The 16,851-nt window shown below is 44.6% G+C and overlaps 2 protein-coding genes across 2 annotated transcripts; one reads left to right on the top strand and one right to left on the bottom strand.

Annotated features, from left to right (window-relative positions):
- Positions 1-7: 7 nt before the first annotated feature.
- Positions 8-8,464, bottom strand: Not1 (CCR4-NOT transcription complex subunit 1). Its single transcript, XM_088259355.1, has one exon. The coding sequence runs from the start codon at positions 7,774-7,776 to the stop codon at positions 775-777; it is 7,002 nt and encodes a 2,333-aa protein (XP_088115481.1). The 5' UTR covers positions 7,777-8,464; the 3' UTR covers positions 8-774.
- A 583-nt stretch (positions 8,465-9,047) lies between these two features.
- Positions 9,048-15,631, top strand: Rpt3 (26S proteasome regulatory subunit Rpt3). The gene is made up of 10 exons (XM_088259354.1): positions 9,048-9,144; positions 9,237-9,329; positions 9,432-9,603; positions 10,572-10,733; positions 11,399-11,602; positions 11,921-12,068; positions 12,646-12,742; positions 13,341-13,435; positions 14,126-14,284; positions 15,351-15,631. The coding sequence occupies exons 1-10, from the start codon at positions 9,112-9,114 to the stop codon at positions 15,433-15,435; spliced, it is 1,248 nt and encodes a 415-aa protein (XP_088115480.1). The 5' UTR covers positions 9,048-9,111; the 3' UTR covers positions 15,436-15,631.
- The last annotated feature ends 1,220 nt before the right edge of the window (positions 15,632-16,851 follow it).

The raw sequence follows: 16,851 nt of genomic DNA, 5'->3' as shown, positions 1-16,851 counted from the left end.
AACCGGATGCGTAATATTAAAATTTAATGGGGAAAGTAAGAAAACAAATTAAGCAAATATAAAGTTCAACTTTATACATTAGAAAGAAAGTATTACAAAAAATCACAAATACTCTTATTTTACATTATAGTCATTACTGACAACTTTCTAAAAATATATTTTATACATAGATTCGTCGAGCCCTCACCAAAGGGTTACTTCTCCCAATTACTAAAGAGATGAACGTTTGAAATAAAGAAAAAAATATTAAAAAATCACATGGCCATATAATGGGTGGGCGCGTGTGAGGGCGGGTGGCGGCCCCCTAGTAGCCCACTATGTGCCACCTCGCCTCCCACCTTACTAGCGGAACCTGAATGTTACATTACAGCTCACTTACGAGTAATACACAAAACAATTTAGCATTAATATTATGTACAACAGTAACCTTATTAGCAGGTTCAATTTTACACTAATTGACGGAAAGAAAACACATTGAAGAAGGGATGGATAGCTTATAAAACCTACGTTATCACCTTGAATTTTGTACATTATCTATTTATGGATTTTACGATTTTTTTATTAAAAAATACAAAATTAGTACCACTTTCAGTGTGTTTTCTTGGAGAAATAACGATATCGGAAGATACATCATTAAGAAACCGGATTAATTCCTTAAATAAAGGCTAAAGAGAAACATGATCGGACCGGGCTCCTTCGTACCGCAGAAAGATACAACTATCAGCCCCGAAGCGGAGCGACTACAGCAACTATCTACCCGGACTAACGCGAGTATCATTCCGCCAAGTCCAGCTCCTGCTTGCCGGAGCTCTTGTCCACCATGCAGGAGCGGGCCACCGACTCGAACAGCTTCTCTATCTCGGTGGCGCAGTGCACAAAGTCGTGGTCCCAGAACTTGTAGTTGGTGTTCTTGATGAGCTCGATGAAGGTGATGAGCAGGCCCCACGGGTGCGGGCGGTTCACGATGAGGCGCTCCAGCAGCATGCGCGTGATCTGCTCCTGGATGGCCTCCGTGTTGGCCTCGGCGAAGAGGTACAGCAGCGCGCAGCTGAAGTAGTGCGTGTGGCTGTTGGGGTAGCGCAGCTGGTTGGCGATGGCGTTCAGGAAGATGTAGCGGCCCTCGTGGTCCAGGTCCACCGCCAGGTTCTGGAAGATGTCCATGTGCGCCGAGTGCGCGATGGTGGACATGTTGGGGTTCTGCCCCTTGGCGCGGATGTGCGCGATGGCCTGCGTGCCCACGTACACCACCACGGCGTTCATGAGCGGGATGTTGTAGCGCTTGCCCGGCTCGTTGGACACCTGCATCACGCTGCGCAGCTCCGACAGGAAGGTCACGGGCGCGCGCGCCTTGAGGTACGCGTCCAGGTCGCCCTTCAGGCCCGGCGGCTGGATGGCCGCCACGAAGTTGGTCATCACGCGCGGCGGCTGCGTGATGTCCACCAGCAGGTCCACCTTCAGGTTGGGCGTGAAGGGGTCCGGCAGCCGCATGTTGCGCGGGAACGCCGACAGGATGAGGTTCCTCATCTGGATGCAGTTGGGGGGGATCTCGTCGCAGAAGGCGTAGTGGTAGTCGCACAGGAACTCGGGGAAGTCGTGCAGCAGCACGAGCAGCACCTTGAGGATGCCCTTGTACATGAGGGTCACGGGCTTGGCCAGCTCCGTGTTGCGCAGGAAGGGCCCCACGAAGCGGAACATGGACACCAGCAGCTGCGAGTACATCCCCCAGCCCTTCTGCTGCGGCGTGACGGCCAGCATGCGGCTGATGAAGGCGCGATGGGACACAAAGTCGATCCAGGCGTAAGCGAACCCGGGCGCGATCGCGGGCCCGATCATGTTCAACGTGTGGCAGAAAGATTTGAGCAGTTGGTAGTTGATGGATTCCAATACGGGCTCCGGCTGGTTCAGTTCCAGGAAGAGAATGAGCAGAATCCGGCTGTAGGGAAGCTGCTGGAATCCGACTCCGCGTTCCTCGTGATCTTGGAGCAACCATCCGGCCGTGATCCCCAAAACTTTGCAGAGGAGATTTATTTTAGGCGCCGTGTTTCCGGTTTCTCCGGAATTCTTAATCAACAGAGCGACCAATCTCACGTACGCGTCCGTCATGTGGTAATACTTGTTGCGGTTCACAGACTCGGGCGGGTTCTGGCGTTCGTCCTCGAGGATGGAATAAATATTGTCTATGCACAGTTGCGTGGCGATTCTGAAGAAACGCGAGATCAAGTCGTCGGTTTTTAGAATCCCGTGGTTGTTCATCTGCTGAACGTACAAATTGAAAGTTTTGAGCGGCTCCGTATTGGTCGGCGGGTTGTGGTAGAGACTGACCCACTCGCGGAGCAAGAACTCGGTCTTGTCGCTCAGGCCCGGGGGATCATCGTGATCTCGGGCTCGCACCTGCATGACTCCCGAGTGAATGAAGGAGATGGGGATGATGTGGCGGTCGGGAGCCGCATTGGTCACATCCTTGTTGACCCTCAGCGCCTCCACCAGAGTGGCCAGGCCTTCGGGCGGCGGCTGGCGGGAGTGGGAGATGATTCGAACGAGGGCGTCCACCGTGTTGTATACGTCGGCTTCCGTCACTATAGCCAGCTCCCTCTCGTCCACCAGATAGAGCTGCAGTAGTTGCATGACAAAGCTGACCGCCATGTAATTATTCCCGTTGTCCATGAACTGCACGAGAGCCAGGTCGTACTGCGGCAGGTTGACCAGGTTGGAGCGTATGAGGCAGTCCACGGCGCCCGTGTTGTACCGGAGCTCCTCTTGGCAGTCCATCAGGATCCTCGTCACCTGCTTGTTGGTCCACGGCATGTCGTAGACCCGCGTGTCCTGCAGCAGCTTGAGCACGCGGACGTGCAGCTCCTTGAAGCGGTTCATGGCCTCCAGGTGCTCGACGGCGGCGCTGGCGGGGACGGGCACCACTCCTTCCAGCAGGCCCTCCATGGTCTTGAGCAGCAGGTTGTGCGGGGAGATGGAGTCCGGGTTCCGGCGCACCATGTGCAGCACGTCCAAGAGGTCGTGCACCTTGGCGGCCAGCGGCCTCAGCAAGGGAGAGTTAACGTAGTTTCCCATAAATTGGTCCAAGTCGATAATGAGCTGTCCCAACTCGTCGCATCCGTAATAGCCCATTTGGGTCGGATTGACGCTCTGATTAAATCCGGTTATGAGAAGGGGTTCATGAGGCACCGCTTTGGGAATAATCAGTGTCGCGTCACGCTCCTTCAGTGGGACAAAACCCGGAATGTTACGGGCAAATTCTTCGTATACGGCGATCTGAGAATCGCTTATTATGCCGATTTTCAGGCGGCACCTTTCGGGCATCCTCTCGGTCTGGTAGGTGTGAACGATCGGATCGAAATACCTTCGCCCCTCTTGGCGGGCTATCTTTCTCAGTTCGTAATCGCTCATGAGTCTCTTGTCCAATTCCGGGAGAGCTTTCTCCACGGCCGTCTTCTGAATTATGGCGCACGCGAGTTCCATATTGTCGCTGGCCAGTCTGGTAGCGGCGGTTTCTATGAACTCTATCTGCTGCGCCGTGGGGTTGATCATGGCATTCACGAATGCCGATTTCAAGTTGGCGGTGATGGTGGCCAAGATCTGCTCCCTGCAGGTTATCATGGCCATCCCGGCCGTGAGATTCCTCATCATGTGATGCGCCGACTGCCTCATGCGAAGCTCGTCGGGGTCGAGAGCGAAGTCTTTCCGCACGATCTGTTCGCACGTGGTCAGAGCGTACTTTATGGATCGGTCTACTACGGGGTGAATCCATTCCTGGATAGATTTTTCAATAGCGGATTTTATAAAGTTCTTGAGATGGGGATTGCTCTGCAGGAGAAGAACTTGCGGATTCACAACAATATTTTGTCCGAATTGAGCGTTGGAAGCCAAGTTCACGTCTATGTAGTTGAACCTGGGCTCCGGCAGGCCGGCGGCGGCCATGACTCCCGCGTCGCCGGGCACAGTGGGCGTGCCAGCCGAGCCCGCCAGCTCCTCCGCGGGCAGCGGACCTACCGGCGCGGGCGTCGGAGTTCCGCCTCCTTGGCTGATCACCGGCGTAGCTTCTTTCTTTCCCGGATGTGACAGCTGGTACTCTATTTTATGAGCTCTCTCTAAATCTCTCAAATATACAGCCGGTTTCAAGTCAGTCACGTCGATGTTTAAATTTTTACACAGCACTTCGATTTCGAATTTCAGGTTAAGTTTCAAGTCGGGTTCTTGGTGTAGTTCTGCGAGCACGTTCATAATGCTGATGGTCCACGGGTTGGGGGGCTTGAAAACTTTACTCTTCTCGCAAGACTCCAGCACTTTGGCGACGAACGGGATCACGTAGAGCAGTTCCTGTTGTCCCTTGTGATAGGCCTCGAGGATGAGACTCTTGAGGTCGATGTCCATTTGGAGAATGGGCCTGTTTCTGCCCAGAGTCAGCATTCCTAACCAATGGCCCAGATTTTTCAGCAAAGATCTATCGGAAAAATTAGCTATACCTTTGTCGGATCGCAGGAGAACCTTAATATTCCGAAAAGTTTCTCTGGTGACCATCTCGTTGACTTGCTTTATTTTGAGAACATCCAAAAAGTTGGAGTACAGGGTGTGGAAATTCAACTCTATGGAGGCTCTCTTCATCACCAAGTACTGGGAAAGCCACGGCCAATACTCTTCTGTGATGATGTCGCGCAGCTCGTCACACTTGGTTTGCAGATTGAGCTGGCTGAGGTTATTGAAGATGAAGGCGGACTTGTCCTGGACGGAGTCGGGCGGAGTGATAATCTTTTCGTCGCGATCTGTGGCCACCAGGAGGGTGTCGATGTTGGTGGCGTTGGCGATGGAAGGGCGCGGAGCCGAGTGCGCCGCCGACACCTTGGGCATGAAGCACACCGCCGTCGGGGGCGCGCTGCTGGTGGCCGGCGGCTTGTACAGGCCAGCCGGGGGCGCCAGGGCCGCTCCGGGAGGCCCCGAGGGAACCCCCGACGGCCCCAGCAGAGGGCCTTGCGGCTTGCTGGGCGGCTCCAGCCCCTGCAGGCCGTACTCCACATACTCAATCAGGTGCGGAGGGAAATCGAAGAAGTGCTCGATAGTTCTGACGTGTTCGCAGTACTTGTGGTAGTCTTTGAGTCGAGGCTTGAATCTATCGAGGGCCGCTATCCCGAAGAAGTACATTTTGGATCCGGCGGGTTTGCGAAGAGCCTCCAGAACAAACTTCAGAGCCAGGCCCAAGGCCAAGTAACTGGTGACCAGACCTCTCTCGATAATACCTCCGAACAGCTGAGCCGTGATATGCAGCTCCTTTTCGGGGTACTGAGGGAAGAATCTATACTCTTCAAACAGGTTTCTGAGCATGCAGCTGTACACTTCCTTCTCTCTCTTATTGGGAGAGTCTTGGAACTTCTTGAGCATGTCGAGCACTTCGTCGATGGTCAGGGTCGGGTGGGGAGGATGGTTGTAGATCCTCTGGAAGTACCCGTTGGCCTCGTCTTCTATGTCTTTGGAAACGGTATGCATGATTTCGGGGAACATGATCTGCTGGTCCAGCTGCTTCCCGAGAGGCGGCGCGGCGCCCATGCGGTTGACCATGCCCACGTTGGGCAGGTTGGAGCCGTGCTGGATGGGCAGCATGAAGGGGCTGCTGGAGGGGCCGGCCGTCATGAGGCGCGACGGGGAGCAGGGCGTGGACACCAGCGGGCCCAGAGAGGAGGGCAGCGTGAAGGGCGTGTTGGCGCCCGCTCCCAGGTTCAGGTTGGCGAAGTTGGGGGCGATCATGCTGTCCACGGCCGGGGTGTTGAACATCTGCACGCCGGGATTGAAGGGGGTGTCCTGAACCCTGTGACGTTGCAGGTTGCCGACCAGCCTCTTGTTGAGTATTACGGAACAGTTTGCGCTCACCGCCATTATCATCTCCACCAATTCCTGCGAAACATTGTGGAGGCAGATATGGAGACATTGCAGCATGGTGGCGATGGTTTCTTGAGGCAGTTGGGCGGCCTTGGGCAACTGCTCCTCTATAATTTTACCGCCGATGACTTGAGGACAACGTCTCTGCAGAAACTTGACCATGGCGGTGATGAAGCTCTCTCTGTGCTCGTTGATCTTATCGGTTAACCATTTCTCTAGCTTCAAGTATTCTCTCCTGGAAGCCAAGCAAGCGAGATCGATCACAAACATGAAGGAATTGGTATTGAGAAGGAGGGAAAGGGCTTTGAGATCTTGCGCGACATCGAGTATCCGGGAGAGTTTCGACTGGTCATTCTCCCCGCGGAGATACCAGTCGGACATGGCTCGCATGATCAGGGACTTGATGGTGGGGTTCTGGCTGTGCCACGCGTGATGGAGAATAATGGCCGAGTTGGGGTGGTTGCTCAAGAATATGGGAATGAGATTAGAAATGAGCTCGTGCCGCAGAATACTATCTTTATAATTGATTTGCAGCAAAGCTAGCAAAAGTACATCGGGGCAATGCTGAATGGGAATCATGAACAGTTCTTGCACTTGGTTGTAAAAACCCCTCTCCCCGAGGTACAAGAGCAGCTCTACGAGGTGGAGAGAGCGCCAGTTGGAAATCTCTTTACTGTCGGACTCGGGTACCGACTTGAGGATGTCCACGGCCACGGGGGGGTGCGCGTGGTCGCTGAAACAGAATATATCCGGGTTCTTAATGATGTTCGATATCAAACTCATTTGGCCTTCCGCATTGGTCCAATGTCTATAGAGGTAATCGACGGGGAAAATGTGGGCATTGTAAGAGGAGGAAGTCTGCAAGCCCAAACGCAGGATGGTGAATATGAGGCTCAGCGCCTGTCGGTCCTTGACCAGGAAGTCGGGGTGGTCCAGCTGCAGGATGACCTCGTTCCAGTTGAGCGCGGGGTGGAGGTCCTTGAGCGTCTGCACGAGCACCTCCGGGTTCCACGAGTCGGCCGCGGGGCGCGCGGCGGGCGGCGGCGCGTCGGGCTTGTCGCGGGCGGGCAGCCAGAAGGCGGCGGCCGGCAGCTCAGCCAGCCCCGTGGGGTGGCGCGCCATCATGGCCACGAGGCGCGCCACGTCGGCGGCCGCCAGCTCGCGGCCGCCCAGGCTCAGCAGGCTGAGCTTGCACTCGTCGGGCGAGGCCGTGAAGGCGTAGCCGATCTCGCGCACCAGGTCGGCTACGCAGCCGTCGGGCACCGGCCCGGCCGCGTCCTCAGCCATCTCGTCGAGCGGCGACTCGGCGCCGTCCGGGTACAGCAGCGGCGCGAGGATGACGGGCGCGAGCGCGCGCGGGAAGTCGCGGCGCAGGCGGCGCAGCAGCGGCTCGCGCGCCTCGGGCGCCAGCGGGTGGCGGGCGAGCGCGGCCAGCAGCGGCTGCAGCAGCTCGGGCCCGCAGTCGCGCAGGCCGCCGCGCTCCGCGTCCAGGTAGCCCTGCAGCAGCTCGGGCAGGCGGCGGCGCAGGCGCTGCGCGGCGTGCTCGCGCGCCTCGCTCTCGGCGGCGCTCAGCAGCGCCAGGCACAGCGCGGCGTCCTGCGCGGGCGCGAGGCGCGGCGGGCGCGCGCCTTTGGGCGGCCGCTCGAGCGCGCACAGCAGCGCGGTGGCGCGGGCGGGGTGCGCCAGCAGGCGCTGCAGTAGCGCGGCGCCGCGGCCCTCCCACGCGCCGCCGCGCGCGGCCTCCTCCGCGGCACGCCGGACCGCCTGCTTGTCGGCCTCCGCGCCGTGGAGCCCCACTAGCGCGCACAGCTCCCGCTCGCTGTTCTCCTTCGTCGAGCTCGCCAACAACTGGTTGATCCGTGCGAGACTGAATGAGAGAGGGTCCAGGTTCATAGTTCCATCAAAATGTTTCCGCTCTCCGAGTTTCGCTCGACTCGAAAAGTTTACGGACTTCGAGGGCTGCGCTCGAGGCGGAACGGCCGGAGGGCGTCTCGGAGACTTGTTGCGGCGACGATACCGTTGCTGAGACAACCATCACCGGATCTCGAGATCGCGAATAAGTTGCGCAATTGTCACGACTGACTCGCGGTAATCGAAATCACAATCAACTCGGAAAATGTTTGTTATTCGAGGAACTGTTTTTGTTTCGTGATTCAAAATAATAAAAAAAGCAAAATCGAACAGTGTATTGGCATTTACAAGCAATGACACTAGGACAGTGTTTGGTTATAACTTTTTCGGAATCACTCTAACTTTGTATCTCATTATGAGTCCGCGGAGATAGCCGTTGAGTTACATTATTAACAGTCGTAATTCACTACTGAACAATGCATTGTTTCATAATGTACGAATAACTGTCGATTGGCATGTATGGACTCGTCGAATACAGCTTCCCATTTCAATCCGATGCACTACACACTGGATCAGTTTCACGCGGAATATGGACATAAAACGTTTCGCGAGGTTGTCTTTTACGTAAAAACACTTTTGTTTTGGTGAAAATATGGAATTTTAGGTAGGTTTATACGAAAATAATTTACTGATTACGCGGGCACTTCCGTCGCCATTGTGTTGTTCGCTTCAATTCGATTCTTCTATGGTAGAGAATTCACGAGAACGATGTGGCCAAGCGAGATTTTTTTATAATATTGTTCTTACCCAAGCGTGACCAAGTACCGACTCAATTTATATATTTTATATAGCAGCAACACTGTTTCGAAACTCTTAATTATATTTTTTACAATACGTTAAAGTAAAATAGCATTTTCGGTAGCAACATTAAAGGTTATTTTAGCTTACAGACTTTTTATTTTGCCCTTGAGAACAGGTATCAGTATTTAAAGCCTCCGGTAATGTTGCGTTTGCAACATTTTCATTTCATCTATGATTGGTGTAGTGTCGGTACCCAAAGCTTAGTATATACATTCTTGGATATTTGGTATTCGATGACCCTACCCTTGTTACTCTTGTGTTAATTAACGAGGTTAGACAGAGACAAGAATAAAACTACACGTGTGTATTTTTGTGCAATAATAGTTTGATGAGGAACGGGCGCTCTTGTGTAGCGCGCCATCTTTCTCTTATTCGTAAAATCATGTTAATTTAAGTTTTGAAGGTCAAAAACTGTTATTCCGAGCTTGCGATCTGTGTTTGCGCTTGTCTTTGGTTTATTAATTTCGAGTAGAATTTTCACGAGTCATCCGCCGAGTCCGCCAGAATTAATCAACAATGGAAGAAATCGGAATTGTTTTACCTGATAAAGTAAATATTTGGTTTTATAAATTTGTTTTTACTATTGTCAGAATAATTTGTGTCATTAAATTTACATTTGTATTTATTATTCCGTCTTTTAGGATGACATGGTTGTTGACGTGAAGGGGGCTTCCACGGCTGGAGCTCAAACATTCGAGGATTTAGAAACTGAAGACCTTTACACGAAGTTTAAGGTAAATTTAACACGACTGAATACTTATAAATCCCATATAATTCACCTTTGTCCACCATTACGCTCAGTAGTAAAGTTGAACGATTTACTTTTCTCTTTATAGAAACTGCAACGGATGTTAGAATTTATAGAAGTGCAAGAAGAATACATCAAAGATGAACAGCGAAATCTCAAAAAGGAATATTTACACGCGCAAGAAGAAGTCAAACGAATACAATCAGTTCCTCTGGTTATAGGTCAATTTTTAGAAGCTGTCGATCAGAATACTGGAATTGGTAAACAAAATACTTTTTATATTTCGCTATCGAAGTGCTTTGTACCACATACATATTATTGCATCCCTGATTCTTGGCTATGCGACATCTGGTATTAATTTCATAAATCTCACAATTATGTGTTACCCTTTAAAATACTGATAAAAGTGTTAAGAAAATTATTTATAAAAATTGAATATCTGAGAACACGGATTTTCTCTCAAAATATTTTTTCCATCTAACAAAGTTACTTCTCCCTTTCATAGTGAATAGTGCCACCTTTTTGGTCAGCGAGACAATCTGCGTGCTACTGGCGTGGTAAACACGTTACGATATGCGTATATACGTTTGTGAGGTGGTAATTTTATTCCCAACTTTATTCCCAAATTATTTATTTCCGTCGCTGAAAATGAATAACATAATACTTTTATCTAATACATAATTTTATTACGGAGGAATACAAAAATTCTGGACCCGTATCTATTATATTTTTTATTGATATTCTCATTTGAAAAGTCGAGTTGTAGTAAATACATATCACCGGGAGGGGTGGGTTAAAGATGTAGAAGAATCCCGCTTCGGAATACCCCCTCAGACACATGGAACAGATCAATATCCGGTGCAAAATTATTCAGCATAGCTGTAGCTTTTCCCACAGGCATAACCATCTACAGGTTAGTCCTGTATATAGGAATGTGAAATAATGCCAACGCTGTCTTAGTTAACTATCAGGAATGTACAGACCAATGCTCCGGATAATTTCAGGATTATTGATCATACTGCGCAACAATGGATAAAAATGCGTAATCAAATACACATTACTTCTATTTCTTAAAATTTTTAAGCCAAGCCTTTAAAAAAATATAGGCACACTGGCCAAGTCTGCCTTCCTCAATTTTTAAAGTCAATTGATTGGATTAAAAAACTTTGGAACATTTATATAGCTATGCATATATAGCCCTTAAATAAAATAAAGTGATTGTTTTCAGTTGGCAGCACGACCGGGTCTAATTATTATGTCCGGATCTTATCCACAATTGACCGAGAGTTGTTGAAACCGTCGGCCTCCGTGGCGCTGCACAAACACTCCAACGCACTGGTGGACGTCTTGCCCCCCGAAGCCGACAGCTCCATTTCCATGCTGCAAGCTGGTTTGTACAGCTTTGTTTTATCTACATATTATGAGAGTCAAACTAGCAAATCACATATTTCCATTTATACTGTAATAATGTTGCGATGGGGTATTTTAATATTTTTATAAAAAAAAAGTCATTTATAAAAAGGTCATAACACAACAATACAATCCTTCCTGAACCTTTCTGGGAGTACAATAATTGATGTCCGACTTCCTCTGGGGAGTGGGTTCTTTGTAAATATTTTTTTTTCACAAAATCTATGTATGTGATTTTTTTAAAAATAAAATAAAACATCTCTTGGAATTATTTTTTAATTATGACAAAATTACACAAATATACACAGATGTCATTTCTATACAAGTCGCATCATACCAACTGACAGTCGAACTTCGACGTTCATTAACGTCAATACTCCTTTGAGGAAAACTCACACCGACGTTCATTTACATCCAATAATTGATTGCTGAGCATATTACTGATGCTACATTTTATAAACGAAATTCAATATGATAAAATTTACCAGCCTCGCTAGCTAGAGTTCCGACTCTGCTTTATGCCATAAGGAGTGTAATGATTGGGTTCTGTTTAGAACCACGCTTTAGAATTAATCCACGAAATAGTTTATAAAATTTGCCTCAGTCTGAACAGTATATGTGTATGTATTATAATTTGTTCCTTAGATGAGAAACCCGATGTTCAGTATTCGGACATCGGAGGCATGGACATGCAGAAGCAGGAGATCCGAGAGGCGGTGGAGTTGCCGCTGACGCACTTTGAGTTGTACAAGCAGATCGGCATCGATCCGCCGCGCGGCGTGCTCATGTACGGGCCGCCCGGCTGCGGGAAGACCATGCTGGCCAAGGCCGTGGCACACCACACCACAGGTCTGCATTCTTCCATTTAACTATTCCTCTGTCAAATTCAGAAAGGGAAGAAAATTGTAAATTAAAAATAGCGTTCACCCATTGATTACCAGGACTTTTGCGGTTACTATGCCAGAAAAACCACAATTTAAACATAAATAATTCAAAAGTAAAATGTCTTGGATAATTTATAAACACTCTGTGCTATTATCTTTCATTTACTCATTCATTTTTATTTTTTTTCTTTAATGTACATAACAATTTACGTAATATATTACGTAAAATCTATTCAATAAGTTGATTGGAATTGAGTAAATGATATCCCCTTTCTTGTTCCAGCTGCCTTTATCCGCGTGGTGGGCTCCGAGTTTGTCCAGAAATACTTGGGTGAGGGACCCCGTATGGTGAGAGACGTATTCAGGCTCGCCAAGGAGAACTCCCCCGCAATCATATTCATAGACGAGATAGACGCCATTGCCACCAAGAGGTCTGTTGCTCTTATTATAATTTTGACAACCTTTTATTTTAATCCATAGCTTTTACGTGGCACTATAGAGAATGTGAATTCTCATAGTACGGGTCGACTGCACGGAATGCATTTAGCATTGTATCACTCGGCTCACCGTCAATTCAGCCACATTGAATAGAGAAATTATTGACCATTAAAGTTTGTATTTGTAGCCTACAGTATTGAATTACAGGTGATGTGGTGAAAGCCAGAGGAGCTTAAGCCAGAGTTGAACAAGATTTGCAAAACTAATGACTGGTTGATGTGATGATTTTTAGCCAATATATGAACAAGAAATAATTTATATAAATAATAAAAAAAAAACAACTGTATTATCTTTGAAATATCTCCCTAAAAAATGGACACAATTATAAAAATTTACCAAATTTTTTTAAGCTTTCTCTAGTATTTTTTTCATCTAACTAAAACTCGGATTAAATGTATGTCAAATCCAGCCCAAGCTCCTACGGCCCTCAACACCTCGTATGTTTTATATTATTCTTTGACTGTTGGCTAATTTTAGTAGATAATGACGATCTAATTATTTATTTGACAGATTTGATGCCCAGACTGGAGCTGACAGAGAAGTCCAAAGAATTCTGCTAGAACTTCTCAACCAAATGGACGGATTCGATCAGACAACTAATGTGAAAGTAAGAATTTCAAATAAATTAAGCCTTAATAATAATAGTTTGAATTTGAGATAATTCATGATGAACCTCAAGGGTGATATAAACTTTGTGATTTTCCATTTTATAACTTAGTGAAGAAAAAATGTTCTTTAGTTCAACTAGTTCGTAAAAGTGTCTCAGTATTCTTAAATTGCATTATTTACTTGAAAATATGATTTGAGTTTAAAATATAATAAAATATTGGTTAAAATAATATATTTGTTAAGGCCTAGATCTTAAGTTTATATTAAGCGTTCAAATTAGAATGCATATAGCCCAATCAAGGAATGCATGTGTGTTCACGCTCAATTAAAAAAAAAAAATGTATAAAGGATATTTTTCTGTTTTTAAGAATATATATAGAAAAATATTTTTTTCTACTCCTTACCTTTCAATAACTCTTTTGTTTTCAAAACCATATACATGGTTATTTCAATGCGAAAATAGTGTTTTATGAAAAAAATTAATTGCGTAAAACGTTACCTGGATTTAGAGAAAATTAAGTTACGACTTAACGAATACTGGGCCTTAAAAAAATTTATTGTTGTGTTCATGTCTGTGTATTATGTAATAATTACAGGTTATTATGGCGACTAACCGCGCGGACACCCTGGATCCTGCACTCCTTAGGCCCGGGAGACTCGATAGGAAAATTGAATTTCCCCTTCCTGACAGGTAACGATAGTACTCGCCACATCTTTCAGCGCTCAGTTCAGAACTCCGATTGAGTTGATTCCGATTGAGAAAAACTCAAGGCAGGATATTAAAATCTAAAAAGTTCTTTTTAAAGGTGTCTTAACTTGATATGAAACACGCATCATTCTTCCTTTTTTCATGAAATTAACATCTTATCCGTAGGGTGAATAATAATAATAACTAATATTAAGTTGTCTTCTGTTTTATATTAAACTTTTACTATTGCATTTTACTTACGGTAAATACTGCACCTCTGCCACTGGTACGCCTCCGTAGTGTAATGATCAGCACACTCGGCTGCCGTTCTGGAGATCCCGGGTTCGATTCCCAGGTCAAATAAATATAAGTGATTTTTTCACTCTAATATTTATTTAATACTACCCTGGACTGACTTTATTCAATACATACTACTCTGGCTTGATCACCTTTCCGTCATGTGTTAACGATCAAGATGACACTGGGTTATATGATGCAGTGCCCTATGCACCATTGGGGTGCGGATAAGAGTTTGAAGTTGAAGAAATACTGCTATTCATTAAGATCTTTTGACATATTCAACATCATTATCAAAAACCATATGATCTTCAATGATCTTATCTTTTTTGAGTGATAAAGGTTTGCACGGGCGCTTGTTTGACTTTAATATAACATTCCAATGTGTTTGTGCAGGCGCCAAAAGCGACTCGTGTTCACTACGATCACGGGAAAGATGAACTTGTCGGAGGAGGTGGATCTGGAGGATTACGTGGCTCGTCCGGACCGCATATCGGGAGCTGACATAAATGCCATCTGCCAGGAGGCCGGCATGCACGCCGTGCGTGAAAACAGGTTTGTAACTGTCAACTTTCACATTTGTGTGATAATAATAAATAACCTTATAAATATATATATATATATATACATATATATATATATATAAATATATATATATATATATATATATATATATATATATATATATATATATATATATATATATATATATATTTATTTTTTTATTTTTTTAATGTTAGTAATTTTAGTAAATAACCACTCACCGAGATTTTTATGTCTACCGGTTTCGAGATGTACCCGTCTCTTCGTTAGGACAATCGCTACAACAGCATTTAAACTATACTACCCATCACCATCATATTACTATTCACACATTTACAACTACACAAAACGTTTATCACATGCGATTTTGGTTGACCCGAGGACCAACATGCACTAGGGGTTGCAGAACAAACATGCATTAAATGCCGAGGTCTGACATGCATGTGCGAAAAAAAAATTGTAAAAAAAATATATATATATATACATATAAGTAAAAATTACTAATCACAAGGTAAATATTTTAAATATGAATACTAAATAAATAACCAATTTCTATCTCCCTTCGTAGCCTAGTGGGTAGTGCTGCCGTGCTCCAGGTCCTGGGTTTGATTCCCTACAAGGGTCAAACAGTTCTTTTTTCACTCTTATATGTATATAGACCCTGAACTGGTACCTGAAGCGCAGAACTGATCACTTTGTCTTTGTGTAATTAATGATCAAGAAAACACTGTATCCATACAATACAGTGCCCTATGCACCATTGGATGCCGATAAAAGTGAAATAAATAAAAAATAATGAATTTATTTTGTATTGTGAAAAATCATAGAAATATTAACACCTAAAAATATATAAATATTTTTAAAAATGGTCAAAAACATTAAACTCCCAATTGTCTAACTAACTGTCAAGCTGTCATTCGTTTAATTAAGTGTAATTCTATAAATAATATAGATATTTCTTATTCAACATATTTTTTTATTATAAATATAAAATATTCAAAATGTTCTAATAAATGGAGTTCATTTTTTATCATTATTCAACAAAAAAATATTTAAAAATATAATTATTTTGTTACAGGTATATTGTATTGCCGAAGGACTTCGAAAAGGGCTACAAAAATAACATAAAGAAGGATGAAAGTGAACACGAATTTTATAAATAAAATATTTAAAATGTTCTGAATGTGTTGTTACTATCTCAAATTCTGGAATATTGTAGACACAAAAATAGCCTATATGTGTATGTACCAGGTTTCTTTAATTTCTAAATATTCGAAAGAAAGTGATCACATTCATTATGTATATGTATCCAATTTTATATAATAATGTATTTTAATGAAATAAATTTTCGCTATGTAAGTTTTTTACTATTTACTATTTAAATTTATTTAATTTATTATTTACACATTTCACTACGGATATCACATTTTCTCCAATTTTTATCCTAAAATTTTTCGGAATTTATTATCTGAATACATACCAATAATAATTTCTGAGATATTTTAGGATAGATCAAAAACCCATTGCCTTTGGACCAATGTGAAACTGAATTAAGATCAGTAATTAACATTATTTTAGCACTGCCAATGTTTTTGCCCTCATTAATAGCAATTATGCAGGAGTTGAGTTTCCCCAGTTAAAAATAGAAATTATGCAGGAATTGAGTTTCCCCGGTTAAAAATAGAAATTATGCAGGAATTTAGTTTTCCCAGGTAAAAATAGAAGTGATGCAGGAATTGAGAGTTTCCCCAGGTAAAAATGAAAATTGTGCAGGAATTGAGAATTTCCGCAGGCAAAAATAGAAATCATCCAGGAATTCAGTTTACCCAGGTAAAAAGGGAAATTGTACAATGGGTAGTAGGGGGAGCGGGTCCTTGCACTGGTCCTGGTAGTAATCTGAGTTAGATAATACATACATATTTGTGAGTGCTTGATGTCACATCTAAGTATCGTTGTCATATGGGTAAAAATCATATTTTATAGAAGGAACAAGAAAGTATATATTTACATACTACACCCCTTACATGTGCTTACTAGTTAGTCGACTTGCTGCTAGATAAGAATCCCAATAACAGCGTATTCAACCCTGCAGTTGATAAGAATGCTAATAACTGCATATTCAACCCTGCAGTTGGCCAATTACAATAAATGATGAAAATACGATTTAACCACTTACATGGCTCGCCACTAAAAGTTATACAAATAACTAAAAAAAACAGCCATCTACATATTTTTATTTCAGAAAAAGATTATCTTAAGTGATGAAACCAATGTTGTACCAAATGTGTTTAAACAGATTTTCCTATTGTCTGATTGTGAATAATTTTTACAGCTGTTTTTTTTTTTTTTTAAATAAAATTGAAATAAAACTAGAATGACTTATTTTTTTGACATCCTGAATCGATTTTCATAGAATATTTTTACCAATATACCGTTATTAATTATTATTTTGATATGCCCTTTTAAGTTGTTTTTTCTCTTTATCCGATAAAATGCATCTACATCATAAAAGAAAGTCCAGTGCACATATTTTAAATATATACTGTATTTCGAGTTATAGTAGGTAGAACACTCGTCAA

Source organism: Brachycentrus maculatus, unplaced genomic scaffold, assembly GCF_059751285.1.
Source record: "Brachycentrus maculatus isolate JH-2025_06_01 unplaced genomic scaffold, ASM5975128v1 h1tg000116l, whole genome shotgun sequence".
In the NCBI taxonomy this organism is placed as follows: domain Eukaryota; kingdom Metazoa; phylum Arthropoda; class Insecta; order Trichoptera; family Brachycentridae; genus Brachycentrus; species Brachycentrus maculatus.
Note: the sequence above shows the minus strand (reverse complement) of the source record. Positions and strands in the feature narration are given on the sequence as shown.